General features: G+C 51.0%; 1 protein-coding gene across 1 annotated transcript; it reads left to right on the top strand.

Moving 5' to 3' along the window:
• The first annotated feature begins 9669 nt into the window (after nt 1-9669).
• LOC140217090 (uncharacterized) lies at nt 9670-10985 on the top strand. Its single transcript, XM_072287505.1, has one exon. It carries the CDS (start codon nt 9881-9883, stop codon nt 10769-10771), a length of 891 nt encoding a protein of 296 aa, XP_072143606.1. The 5' UTR covers nt 9670-9880; the 3' UTR covers nt 10772-10985.
• Nucleotides 10986-12749: the final 1764 nt, after the last annotated feature.

Here is a 12749-nt window from a genome sequence, read left to right as displayed (position 1 = left end):
AGTTCAGGGGAACTAGGATGCTCATGTTGGCTTGCAAGATGAAGTGCTTGGGCAGCAGTCAAACATCGCCATGGATTACACCACGGTATGCTGAATCTTTGCGGAAAACATGGAACAAGGCAGTACCACACTTGTACCGCCATCATCATCACCATCGGCCAATTTTTACGTCCACTGCAGGACGAAGGCCTCTCCTAGCGATCTCCAATTACCCCGGCCCTGCACCAACTGATTCCAACTTGCGCCAGGTATCCAAAAAACCAACTTCTGAAAGGCATCATTTAGTCACATTGCTGTAACTTGATGGAAGAGCAAGCACTGCAACAATTGTCCCATTGACAGTTGCCAGGGCAGGTTTCATTGGCATTTTCCACCTGGGCGAGATTGAAGTGTTTTCCATGCTGGAGACAACCATACACAAAATAAACATTTATTTTTCACCCCCACACAACCCCTTTACTGTGCATCACTTGCACTAGTAGCCTTCAAGTGGACTGTGAACCAGGGTCCAAAGGACAAAGAACCTTCACCCCAGAAGCTCTGCAGAAGAACATCTTACATGTAAGCAAATTCAAAGGACACCCAATAATGAGCAGCAGTTTCTTCCAAGATATTCACATGGCTAAGTGTTGCCACCCTACATATAGTGACTGCTTGCAGTGTAGCGAAATTCCATGCAAGGCAACGCAGCCAAGCTGTTATTTTCACTTAACATTTAGCTTTCTGTGACTTCCACTCAACTAACCTGTGGGGAATTTCCAATGAAACGATCACAAGAATGATCATTTACGTGATAATTTTATGCAATTTGATGTAAAATTAAGTGTCATACTTTTACGTTGCAGAATATGACATCACATGAAAGACATCGAAGATCTACACCAAGGAGGTTTCTAAAAAAAATGTATGGAGTGGGTGTTTGCACAGCTGCTTATGAGCAGACGTTAAAGGAGTACTGACCAGTGGCGTAGCAACAGGGGGGGGCGGGGGGCCGTGGGCCCCGGGTGCACGGGGCCAGTAGGGGGGGGGGGGTGTCATATACATCTGAAGACACCCGAAAATTGTCGATATCCTCGCCTTCATTGACTACACCCGGGGGGGGGGGTGACAGAAGAGCTAAGGGCCCCGGGTGCCAGACTACCTAGCTACGCCACTGGTACTGACACAAATTTTCGATCTTGTTTTTTCTGCTGCAATAAGCAGCTAATGACCCAGTAACCACGGCACGAAACATCATTGGCTTCACAGCGCTACAGGTAATTTGGTGTCTTGTTTGTAGCGACCAGAACTAGTTTCGGTTCGAGAGCAACAACGAGACGTTCATTTGAGGGATCGCCAGCCGTTCGTGCGCAGGCGCGAGTAAGAGCGGGCGTGAGAGAGAAAATTTGGGGGCTTTTGCTCCTTGACTCTGCTTAGGCACTACGGAGGAGGTTTCTTAGCGCGTGTTGTACGCGTTTGTCCCTAGACACGCCGGCGTTGCGGAGTGCGGCTTGGCGCTCCGCCGGCGGCTGCCCGCGCGGTCAGGCAGTGGGCACGGACGCCCCATTTGGTGATCGCTGTGTTTGAAGGAGCAAGGTTCTGCTGGTGTTGTATAAGTGGCGGGTCGCGTTTTTCGTCGCGACGATAGATTGGATTTTTTACAAGCACTGCTCCAGGAGGGCACACGTAACCGGCAAACGGAGGCCTCAGCAAAGCACCTGAGGTTATAATAAGGCAGGCGGCGCAGGATCTCCAGGTAAACCATAGAGTTTCATATTAGTATAATATAGTATTTATTTAGAAACTCTGTGAGGTCACCCAAGGGGTAGGGGGGGGGGGGGGGGAAGCTGGAAGCAGGGCGGCCCGTGGGTTGTGGCCGCGTAGGCCGAAGCGTGCCAGGGGGTGTTCGCATAAAAAATTGGCTGTCATCGATTGCGGGCAGCCGATCTTATACACCCCTAGCACGCGCAGGCTTCGGTGAGCGCCAACCCAAGGACTAGTCCGGGTTCTAGCTCGCGTCTGCGGCGCTGGTGCTGAGTCAGTCATCCTTACCGGCCGCCTGCCACTTGCGTTCAACCGCAATTGCTAAGGCGCTCGAGCTGCCTTCTAGATTTTTAATCTATATGCCGCCCGGGCTCTACTACGGTCGCTACTGCTCCCACAGAAACATCTGTGATGTTATTTACAAGGTACATCGCCGTAAGGCGCGAGAAAGCTATGATCCGCCACGACTGACTTAACGCGAGTGCCACAGGTGCGAGACAGTCTGTCCGACAGAGGGGTCGCCAAATCGGGAGTCAATTCCTGCTGCTTCCCCTATTTTACCGCGCCGGAAGCTAGCGTCGGAGCGTAAACAAACTCGACCCCACTCAGCAATGCCGGGACGCCTAGGGACAAACGTCTACAACACGCGCTAAGAAACCAACTCCTTTGTACCTAGGCAGTGTCATATATTTAAGGAGCAAAACCCCCAAATTTTCTCTCTCGCTTCCGCTCTTACTCGCGCCTGCGCACAAACGACTGGCGATCCCTCAAATGAACGTCTCGTTGTGCAACGTACCTCAATTTCAGAGGCAGCGTATTTCCAATTGCTAGTAGGTACAGCGGGGCGTGGCACTTGCGGAGACGACGGACGTTTGCGCGCATGCGCGAGTAAGGGCGGGTGCGAGAGAGGAAATGTGGGGACTTTTGCTCCTTGAAAATACGTCTCTGCCTATAGGTACTACGGAGGAGTTTCTTGGCGCGCGTTGTATGCGCTTGTCCCTAGGCGTGCCGGCAGAAGTCTCGGGGCGCGGTAGTGCTGACCTTAGCATCGCAAGTTGGCCGCTCGACGCAATTATATTTATTCAATCATGTTTTTATTAATGAAAACAACGTGTAATTATTTCGCATTATTGGCGGCGCCTCCAGGACACCAAAGCAGCAACGGGGACATCAAAGCTAGAAGCCGGGCTAGTCCGTGGGTTGGGCCTCGCAGGCCTCTGCGAGCCCCAACCCACGGACCAGCCCGGCTTCTAGCTTTGATGTCCCCGCTACCGCTTGGGTGCCCCGGGGATCCTGCGCCGCCTGCTTTAATATAACCTCAGGTGCTCTCCTGAGGCCTCCGTTTGCCGGTTATATGTGCCCTCCTGGAGCAGTGCTCGTAAAAAAATCCGATCTATCGTCGCGACGAAAAAAGCGACCCGCGACTTATACAACACCAGTCAGAACATTGCCCCTTCAGACACAGCGATCACCAAGCGGCGTCCGCGCCCACTGCCTCACCGCGCGGGCATCCAGCGGCGGAGCGCTCAAACGCACTCCGCAATGCCGGCATGTCTATAGGGGATAAACGAATACAACGCGCGCTAAGAAACCTCCTCCGTAGTGCCAAGGCTGTGTCATATATTCAAGGAGCAAAAGCCCCCAGATTTTCGCTCTCGCGCCCGCTCTTACTCGCGCCTGCGCAGAAACGTCGAGCGCCGTCAAAAAAGCCACGCCCCGCTGTACCTACTAGCAATTGCAATAACGCAACCCGGACTGGTTCGTGGGCGGGTGTATAGGGGTGTATAAGATCGGCTGTCCGCGAGAGCGGACAGCCAGTTTTTCATGCGAACACCCCCTGGCGCGCTTCGGCCTCCGCGGCCCCAGACGCCCTGCTTCCAGCTTTGATCCCCCCACTACCCTTGGATTGTGACGCGAAGTGACACGGACACAGACTAGAACTTCGCGCTACAATCCAAGATCATGTTACCGTACCAACTCGACATCCCTACTACACCTTGGGTGCCCTGGAGATCCTGTGCCGTTTGCCGGCTACATATGTGCCCGCCTGGAGCAGTGCTTGTAAAAAATCCAATCTACCGTCGCGACAAAAAAAGCAACCCGCAACTTACACAATACCAGTCAGAAGTGCTCCTTCAGATACAGCAATCACCAAATGGGCCGTCCGTGCCCACTGCCTCCCACGCGGGCAGCCAGCGGCGGAGCGTAAACGAACTCGACCAAGGGGACAAACGCATACTACACGCGCACCTTTTCGTCGGGCGAGAAGGAAAGGGCACGCGGTGACAACACTTTCTCTAGAGGGTGTTGGCGGTGAGCCTTTCCTCCTCTCGGGCTTGTGCGGTCCGGCGCGGCGCTGCTTGAAAGTATTGCTGTCGCGTGCTGCTGAACGATTTCGAGATGTTTTAGATCGTACTTTGTGAAATTCCCGCATGACCGTTCATATAAGCCTTTCGGTTCATCGGTAACTACAGTTCGCGGAAATATATCTTGGGGGCGCAAACATGCGACGCGCATTACCATCCGCGGTGTGTGTATGTGTTGTGAACTATTTTGCGTATATCGGTTTTAATTCAACGAAAGAACCGGCGTCTCTGTATTACCAGCATGAAATGGTAAATCTGCTCACTACCTGATCGCTTGGCGTAGGGACTAAAACATAAGAGCGCATGCTCGTGTACAGCCAACACAAGGCAACCACGAAACAATAAGCGGCAGGCGCTATCAAATATTTGTGATACACAGGGCATCGTTCTCACGCATTTCAAGTCTAGTAGCCTTGAAATCACTATATGTCTACGCTAGCCTCCTGCATGAGGCCGATGGCGCTGCTCAACACAGCGATCACTGCAGTTAATTGGGGAACCGGCATGGTACATAAATAAGCTATGTGCTTCGGCATTACCTCTTTGCCCTGTAAAGTCATAATATCCGAGATGGAACGCATAAAAAGAATGCGACAGCTATTTCTGAGAACAAATTTTTTGTAATACGTGTGAGTGCGTCGTAGAGAACGGACCGCGAACACAACCGAAAAAGAAAAATTCGGTTATCATCCTCTTTCCCGAAAAAGAAAGAGAAAACGGGCTAATGACGCAATGCAACCTCGCATAGTCACGCCGCACAACCTTTATAGATCTATAAACGTTGATGCCGCATGCTTGGACCATGCGGTAAATAGAACATATAGATATCTGTAATCTAGCACCTACCACTGCTTAGGATGCTCGCGCAGTTCGTAAACGGTCGTTTTGCTGGACTAGTATAGTTCACACTGTAAGGTATGCTGTTATTACTAACCAAAGCTATTTTATTCATGGGTGGAAACCTCATCCACTGAACCAAGTAGTCACGCAACATAATTTGCAGGTAACAGTTTGAACGCTTGTCAAAGTATAACGGCACAGCTCCTATAGCATCAGAACGGTACCCACGCTGGTACGATCGTCGGGTATGTTTCATTGCTCCTAAACCGCAGAACTAGAGGATAATACTGTAATAAGATCACATTAGTGAATGGAACTTTCAGAATTACACAATTGATCTCCGAGGATGATTGTAGGCTCAAACATACGCGCACACATCGCTCTGCGTGCTCCGTCCGCCTCAACGCCAGCAGAAAGATCGGCGATACCGACTTCGGTATGTCTCACAGAACCGTTTTTCACGTAGAAGACACCACGTCATACTAAATAGACCGCACGAGCGCGAAAACAAATGCCAGAAACTACCGCCGAGCGTATACCTGCCATGCAAGACGGAGCGCTCGCCCAAGCCAGCATGCTTACTGCCCATAGATGGCGCCACTGCGTAGCAATATGGCAATATATAGCAGGAATGCTACAGTAGAAGAGACAATGGGGCTTGTGGCAGAGTATGAGCTCAAAGGACGCGAAGTGTCGCGTAAGTACCTCCTACATGTGGGCGTCCAGGATGTGCTCAAAGGGCAGCCGGAAAAAGTGACTCACATTCTAGGATCAAAATGGACAGGCCGCCCGGGGGACTTGATTGTGTGTTCAATCCCGGAACTGACCAATCAAGGTGGGGAGATCAGAGCAGCAGCAGTGCTCGCCAATGCCAAACTGAAGAAGTGGTGCCGGAACACAGGCGACCGCTATCTTGATGTGACTAGGGCAGAGCGATCACTGCGGCTCCGTAAAGATGGCCCACATTACGGGCCAGAAGGCGCACTGGCGGTCAGACAGATCATAGGCGAAGTGACGGCTCGTTTTTTATGCCCTGGAGCAATACACCGGCACAGACCGCAGCCGAAGACACGATTGACGCCTCAACATGCATACAAAAAACAAACCAGCACTCAGGATGGATCCAGCGACAGGAACTCGAGACAGCTTCCGAGGACGCTTTTAGAGCCAGTAATGATCGGTCAAAGAGAAAATCCAGCCGACAGAAAAGATGTAAAACAGGCGTGGAGCGCGGAGGCCTTAGCGCTGACACACTGTCCGAACAAAGAGAGCAACGAATGCCATACACTGCTTCATGGCGGGAGAAGTCTGCCCCGGAGGCGCCGAAACAATCTAGCCGACCTGATCGAGACAGCAGTTCAGAGAGCCCTGGCCAAGCAATGGCCACCCCATGCCGAGAAAAGCACAGTTGCAGCAGCACGTGAACGAAAGCACCTCCATCGACATGCGACGGAGCTTGCAACAAGCGGTGACTGCTGGGACGAATATAAACACGAGAGTGGGTCTTGCATCCGCAGCCACATGTCGACTTAAGCGGCGAAACCACAAGCAGGTAAAGGAACTGACAGTGGGGTTCCCGAACCTACATGGTGGCCGCCGGCTCTCGAAATGGGAAGAGCTGTACAAAGTGTTGCTTTAGGAGGACATGACGCCTTTTGGTGTTGCGGAGACACAAATGCGAGACCTGGAGCAACCCCCAGTTCACACTCGATGGCACTGGACTGGGTCTAACCGTGACAGTGTGTCCCGGAAAGGTGGTGGGATGGGTCTCCTGTGGCGAGATGACAGCGCATGGACGCCTATGCCGGACTCATGCACAGAACATGCATGGGTGTCTGGACGCATACATGATGTTCAAGTGATGGTGGGCGTGGTGTACCTAGGGGTATCCCCGGCCCAACATTCCGAGAATTCTGCCATTATGCGCAGCATTGCACAGGATGTTGCAAGATGGGGTCTCAACAAACAAGTGCTGCTACTGGGTGATGTTAACGGCCATATACAGGACCTGGATGGATATGAAGACCACAATGGAACACTCCAGGCACGTACCCAGGGGGGGGGGGGCGTCCCCCGAAATTAGGTGGCGGTAGTTATCGGAATCTCCTGGGGTGTGGAGGCCATTTTTCTCTTTGATTCGGTGCCCGCGCGATTAACTAAAGATGAATTCAGTTGTCACCATCTATTGCAGCAGGCAGGGCGCAGTTTATTGTTTTAATTATAATATATTATTTTATTTATAATGCCCAACACAATTTTATGTCACCATCTATTTAACGATCACGCGCATCGCTGTTGCTTCGTTAGTCCAACCTTCTTTGTTTAGACTGATCCAGGGGCCAGGAAAGTAACTCGGTTCATAGTGAGCTGGTGTGTATGCTCATGGAACGAGTTGCGACCGGAGAAAACGCCAGTTGCGTTTAACTTTTCCTTTTGCTTCATTATTTCCTCGAGTAATGGCTCTCCGCAACGCTGGCAGATCCTCGGAACCATATATCCGCGATATGGGTTAGATAAGGTGAAAAGTAGTATATTGCGAAACAGCGTCCATCATCAGACCCTGCAATAACCGTTCAACCCATAAGCAATATGACTGTCACCCCTTACTTCGTCTTGTTTTCCCTAATTGTACAGCACATTTCGTGCGAAATTGGCAACTGGAAACAAGAGTCGCAAGGATATGAGAAATTAAGCGATCTACTACGGGAGAAAGCCAAGGCAACAGCCAAACAGGGAGGAAAAGCGAAAATTGTTTGTGAAAATATTTATGGATCAACATCTTTTTATTTAAAAAGGAAGTAGAGAAAACGCTGCCCAATGTGGAGAATAATTCCGTGTGTTGAATGACTCTACAGTTATCAATCGAGCCCCTGAAGTAGCCACTTCCCTGCTCTGCTAATGGGAGCGTTTTTCCCACCTTCCGTGGTAGGCGCAGTACGTCTAGAACCGAAGCGTCGTGCGCTCTACGCAGTTGTACGGGACTGGTGACCAGGCATCCTTACGCGACTCCCCAAATAACAACACGAGTCAGTATTGGCATTTGGTAGAGTAGTAAAGGAGAGATCCAAAAGAACTGTGGTTGTTCCGCAAACATACATTTCGCTATAATTCTTCAGAGATCATTCACAGAATGCTACTAGAAATCTTTATTTTGCACTTTTTCTGGTTAACTTGTTATTGGCAAGGTTCTTCCTGCGCATCTTTCATGCACGAGTCCATCTGATGTGATTCTGTTTGCCAAGTAAAGAAGAGGTGCATTTCACAGGCGCGCCTGTGAGATACACGTTATTTATATTCTCTTTTGCGGGTTTATGCGTCTTTATGGCGAATGGTGGGCATTATTCACATTTGTACTAGTAAAAGTACCCTCCCCCTCATTAGCATAGAAAAGTTACCTTGGGTGCCCCCCCCCCCCCCCCGAAAAAAATCCTGCGTACGTGCCTGGAACACGCATAAAAACGCTGGCACAAGACCTGCATCTTGACATAGCGAACATGAGGGAAGACTGTACTTTCACCTGGTGTGCACGTGGAAGCCGCACTTGCACTGACTACGCACTGCTCTCTGACGGCCTGAGTGGCCTACTACACTCAATGCACATCGATGAAGAGGGACTTTACAGTCTGGGCAGCGACCACAACAGGCTTCGGCTAGACTTCGTGCCGTCGCCGTGGCACCACCGGCCAAAGAGGAAACCGCAGCAAATGTCGACTTGGTTTCTTCCCAGCACAGCCCACGAGCTAGTCCTGGCATATTCCGGAGCAGAACACAAGGCGAGGTAAAAGTCGGCACAGCATCAGGCTTGGGGGTACGTATACAGTCTTGGCGGAAGATAGTCAGACTTCTCTAAGCTCGGCCGGTTTTGCTTATACCAGGCACGCTCGAAATGAAACGAGCAAATCTGGCTGCTCTTCAACGGAGCCAATTCTAAGCGTCCAAGGGCACGCAAGCATCGACGCCGACAAGCCAGGCGATCGCTGGGAAACGGTATATAGGCCTAGCTAGCTGGCCGTCGGATCCGAGGCTGACGACCCTTGCGAACCGTCCGCAGCTGGTAATAAAGCATCTATATTCGTAAACAAAATCAACGTCCGCAGATTTATGTCACTCATAAGTGACAATACAAATAGTTTTCCCGTCGCCGTTGGTAGCGATGAGAAAACACGTTAGCCAGGAGAGCCGCTTGGCAGGGACGATTGCACTGCGCTGACGCCAACGATTTACTATATTGCGCAACGTTTTATGACATGCACACTTTCGAGGGCACTTTATGAGTTATTTCGTGTCAGAAACAAATTTTAGCCGAATTTTGTGCCGCCGTTGGCAGCGAAAGAGGTCCGCGTCACAACCAGGGAGAAAAAAAGAAAGACACCGGGGGCGCTATTCTGGACATTCCACCATTTTCTTCGATGCATGACGTAGGCGCGACGCAAACAAAATGGCGCCGGTGGCCCCGTTTTGCTTACGTAACGTGACGCCAACTTGACGTTTCGCCTAAGAAATTGAAATGAAGGCACTTTAAAATTTATTTTAAATATGTTCCGAGCTGCATGTATTCGCTGTTCATATTTTGCAGACGATGTGTGTGTGCCCACATAAATCGATCTCACACGTTAACTCTGTGCTGGAATGTATTTCTCTGCGGCTGAAAGCACGCTCCCGCAGGGCGCGCCGAGTCATTGCGCCTGACGCATGTATATGGAACCACGTGTCACTGACGTCGCGCTGGTTCTACTTAAACGGCTGTGAAAATAAAGACGGGGCTCTTTCCCCTTGCTGGCGTTTTGGACTACAGTCGTCTCCTGTCTTTCGTCGATCGCGCACTGATAGCGGCGGCGCCGATACGACATGGTGTCAGAAGTTATGCGATCTACCCACTTTTAAAAGCGATTGAAAAGAGCGTCGAGACGTCGTCAGAAAGGGAGGCTGCAATGGCCACTGCATCGCCGCCGGGTCTTCAGCAGCCGCCACCGCTGGACTTCGACACTACCTCAGAGTGGCCGGCGTGGATACTGCACTTCGACGACTATCGCTATGCGTCGGGCCTGAATGAGCGCCCGGAAGAGGCACAAGTACGCACTCTGCTTTATACCATGGGTCGACAAGCAAGGGACATCTTTGCCACCTTCAATCTTTCTGCAGAAGATTCGAAGAAATTTGAGCTGGTCAAAAAGAAGTTCGACGATTACTTCATCAAGAAGAGCAACGTTGTTTACGAGAGCGCTTGCTTTCACAAGCGGCACCAGATGCCTGGCGAGTCAATTGACCAGTTTATGACTGCTCTACACGTCTTGGCGGACAAATGCGACTTCGGAGAATTCAAGCAGCGCCTCATCAGGGACCGGTTCGTCGTGGGCCTGCGGGATGAAAAACTTTCCGAGTCGCTCCAAATGGATCCCAAGCTGTCTCTCGCAACAGCTCTGGCGAGGGCCCGCCTTAAAGAGACCGTTCAGCAGCAGCAAGAAGAACTTCGACACTGCAACGAAGTCCACGAATACACACCGTGCAAGCCATGTGAGGACGTCAGTGTCGACGCAGTGGGCTACCGCAGGAAACCGCAACGCAGCAAGGAAACCCGGCCGACATCAGCTCGTTCCGAGGGACCGTGCATATTCTGCGGAGGCAACTCGCACCCAAGGACAGCCTGCCCAGCGAGAGGCCAGAGGTGCTTCAACTGCGGCTTAAAGGGACACTTCGGCAAGGCGTGTCTCAAAGGGACTTCTCCAGGCTACCAGCGAAAGGTACAAGTGTCGTCTGTACAAAAGGACTGTGGGGAGGTTTTTTTGGGCGCGGTCGAGGCGCCTCGCGCCAAAGCGCGTTAGGTTCAGGTATTACTTAACTCCGTGCCTGTTTTTGCAAAGATCGACTCAGGTGCAGAAGTGTCCGTAATTCCAGCATCATTTCCGGGACTTCCCGCGAGCTTGGAAAAGGCCGACGAGGTCTTGACTGGTGCTAGCGGTGACCGCTTAAATGTTCTGGGCAAGTTTCAGGCGGATATATTTTGGAGGGGACAAACTTCGCGCCAAACGTGTTATGTGGTCAGTCCTTTTCGCCATGTACTGCTGGGTTTGCCGGCTCTCGAAGCGTTGGGAGTCATCAAGTTCGTTGACTCTGTGGCTCACAAGGAACCAAACTACGAAGTTTTGTGCTTTCAGGTTTTCAACAACTTGGGCACTATGCCCGGGGAGTATACAATAAGGCTTAAACCAAATGCTGTTCCATTTGCAATAAGCGCACCGCGCAGGATCCCTATACCGCTTCAGGAGCCTGTAAAACGAGAACTCGAGAAGATGGAACAAATGGGCGTCATTCGTAAAGTCGGAAGAGCCAACAGAGTGGTGTGCCGGCATTGTACCTGTACAAAAGCACTCGGGAGATGTAAGGATCTGCGTAGACCTTACGCAATTGAACAAGTTTGTCTTAAGAGAAAGATACACATTGCCTACTGTTGACCAAGCACTGGGCTCTCTTGCCGGTGCAAAATGGTTTTCCAAATTAGACTCTAATTTCGGCTTCCATCAGGTGCGACTCGGCAAGGCCTCAGAAGTGGTGACCACGTTCATTACACCGTTTGGGCGGTACTGTTTCACTAGGTTGCCATTCGGGATTACATCAGCTCCAGAGTATTTTCAAAGAAGAATGTCTGAAATCCTGGCAGGCCTTCCTGGCGTCATTAACCTGATTGACGATATTCTCATTTTTGGCGACGGCAAAGCGCAACATGACTCTAGACTATCGAACGTCTTATAGCTAAGCTGGCCCAGTCTAACGTAACCTTAAACAAGGCAAAGTGTGTGTTCGGTGTTCGAAGCATAAGCTTTCTGGGCCATTTACTCAGCGAGGAAGGCGTACAGCCGGATCCGGCCAAACTCAGAGCCATTCAAGAGCTGAAAGCACCCTCTGATATATCGCAATTACGCAGTGTTCTTGGCATGGCCAACCGCCTAGGCCGTTTTTTTGCCGAACTTGGCGCAAACCACTGCCCCGCTACGGGAGCTTTGCAGAAAGAAACCGACTGGGCTTGGGGGGCCCTGCTCAGAAGTCGGCTTTTGAAAGCTTGAAATCTCTTATCTGCTCAGCAAAGTGCATGGCTATGTACGATCCACGCCTTCCCACGATTCTTTCGGCGGACGCCTCGTCTTACAGTCTCGGTGACGTCCTTTTCCAGAAACAACGCAATGGCGAGCGCCGGCCGATAGCGTTTGCTTCAAGGTCACTGACGAAAACTGAGCAGCGCTATGCGCAAGTGGTAAAGGAGGCACTATAGCGTTAACATGGGCTGCCGATAGATTCGACGAATACATAAGAGGTATCGAGGTGATGCTTGAAACAGACCACAAACCTCTCGTTTCGTTGCTTGGTAAAATGCCTATTGATGTGTTGCCGCCAAGGGTTCAGCGCTTCAGAATTCGGCTCATGCCGTATCACTTTTATATTGTGTACGTTCCCGGTAAAAGCTTGATAACGGCGGACGCTCTTTCAAGAGCACCGACGAAAGAAGATAAACTAGCCGGTGAACTGACCGTCTCAGAAGTGACGTCTTTCGTCAAAGCATGTGTGCAAGGGCTTCAAATGGCTGACAATTTTGTTAACAGAATACGCGATGTGCAAAAGACTAACGTCGTTTGTCAAGCCTTGCTTAAGTTGTGTCGCCAAGGCTGGCCAAAAAAACCAAAGCTTCCTTGCTACTTAGTTCCGTACTGGCAGGAAAGAGCACTAATTGCCGAATGCAATGGCATGCTGCTAAAAGGGACCAGACTGGTGGCACCGCAGTGCCTAAGAAAGGAAGTACTAAAAAAA

Source organism: Dermacentor andersoni, chromosome 4 (assembly GCF_023375885.2).
Source record: "Dermacentor andersoni chromosome 4, qqDerAnde1_hic_scaffold, whole genome shotgun sequence".
In the NCBI taxonomy this organism is placed as follows: Eukaryota; Metazoa; Arthropoda; class Arachnida; order Ixodida; family Ixodidae; genus Dermacentor; species Dermacentor andersoni.
This window is presented reverse-complemented; position numbering and strand designations above follow the sequence as displayed.

Bases quoted from the DNA above. Each gene is read 5' to 3' on its own strand.
- LOC140217090 (XM_072287505.1), top strand. From the start codon at position 9,881: ATGGCCACTGCATCGCCGCCGGGTCTTCAGCAGCCGCCACCGCTGGAC.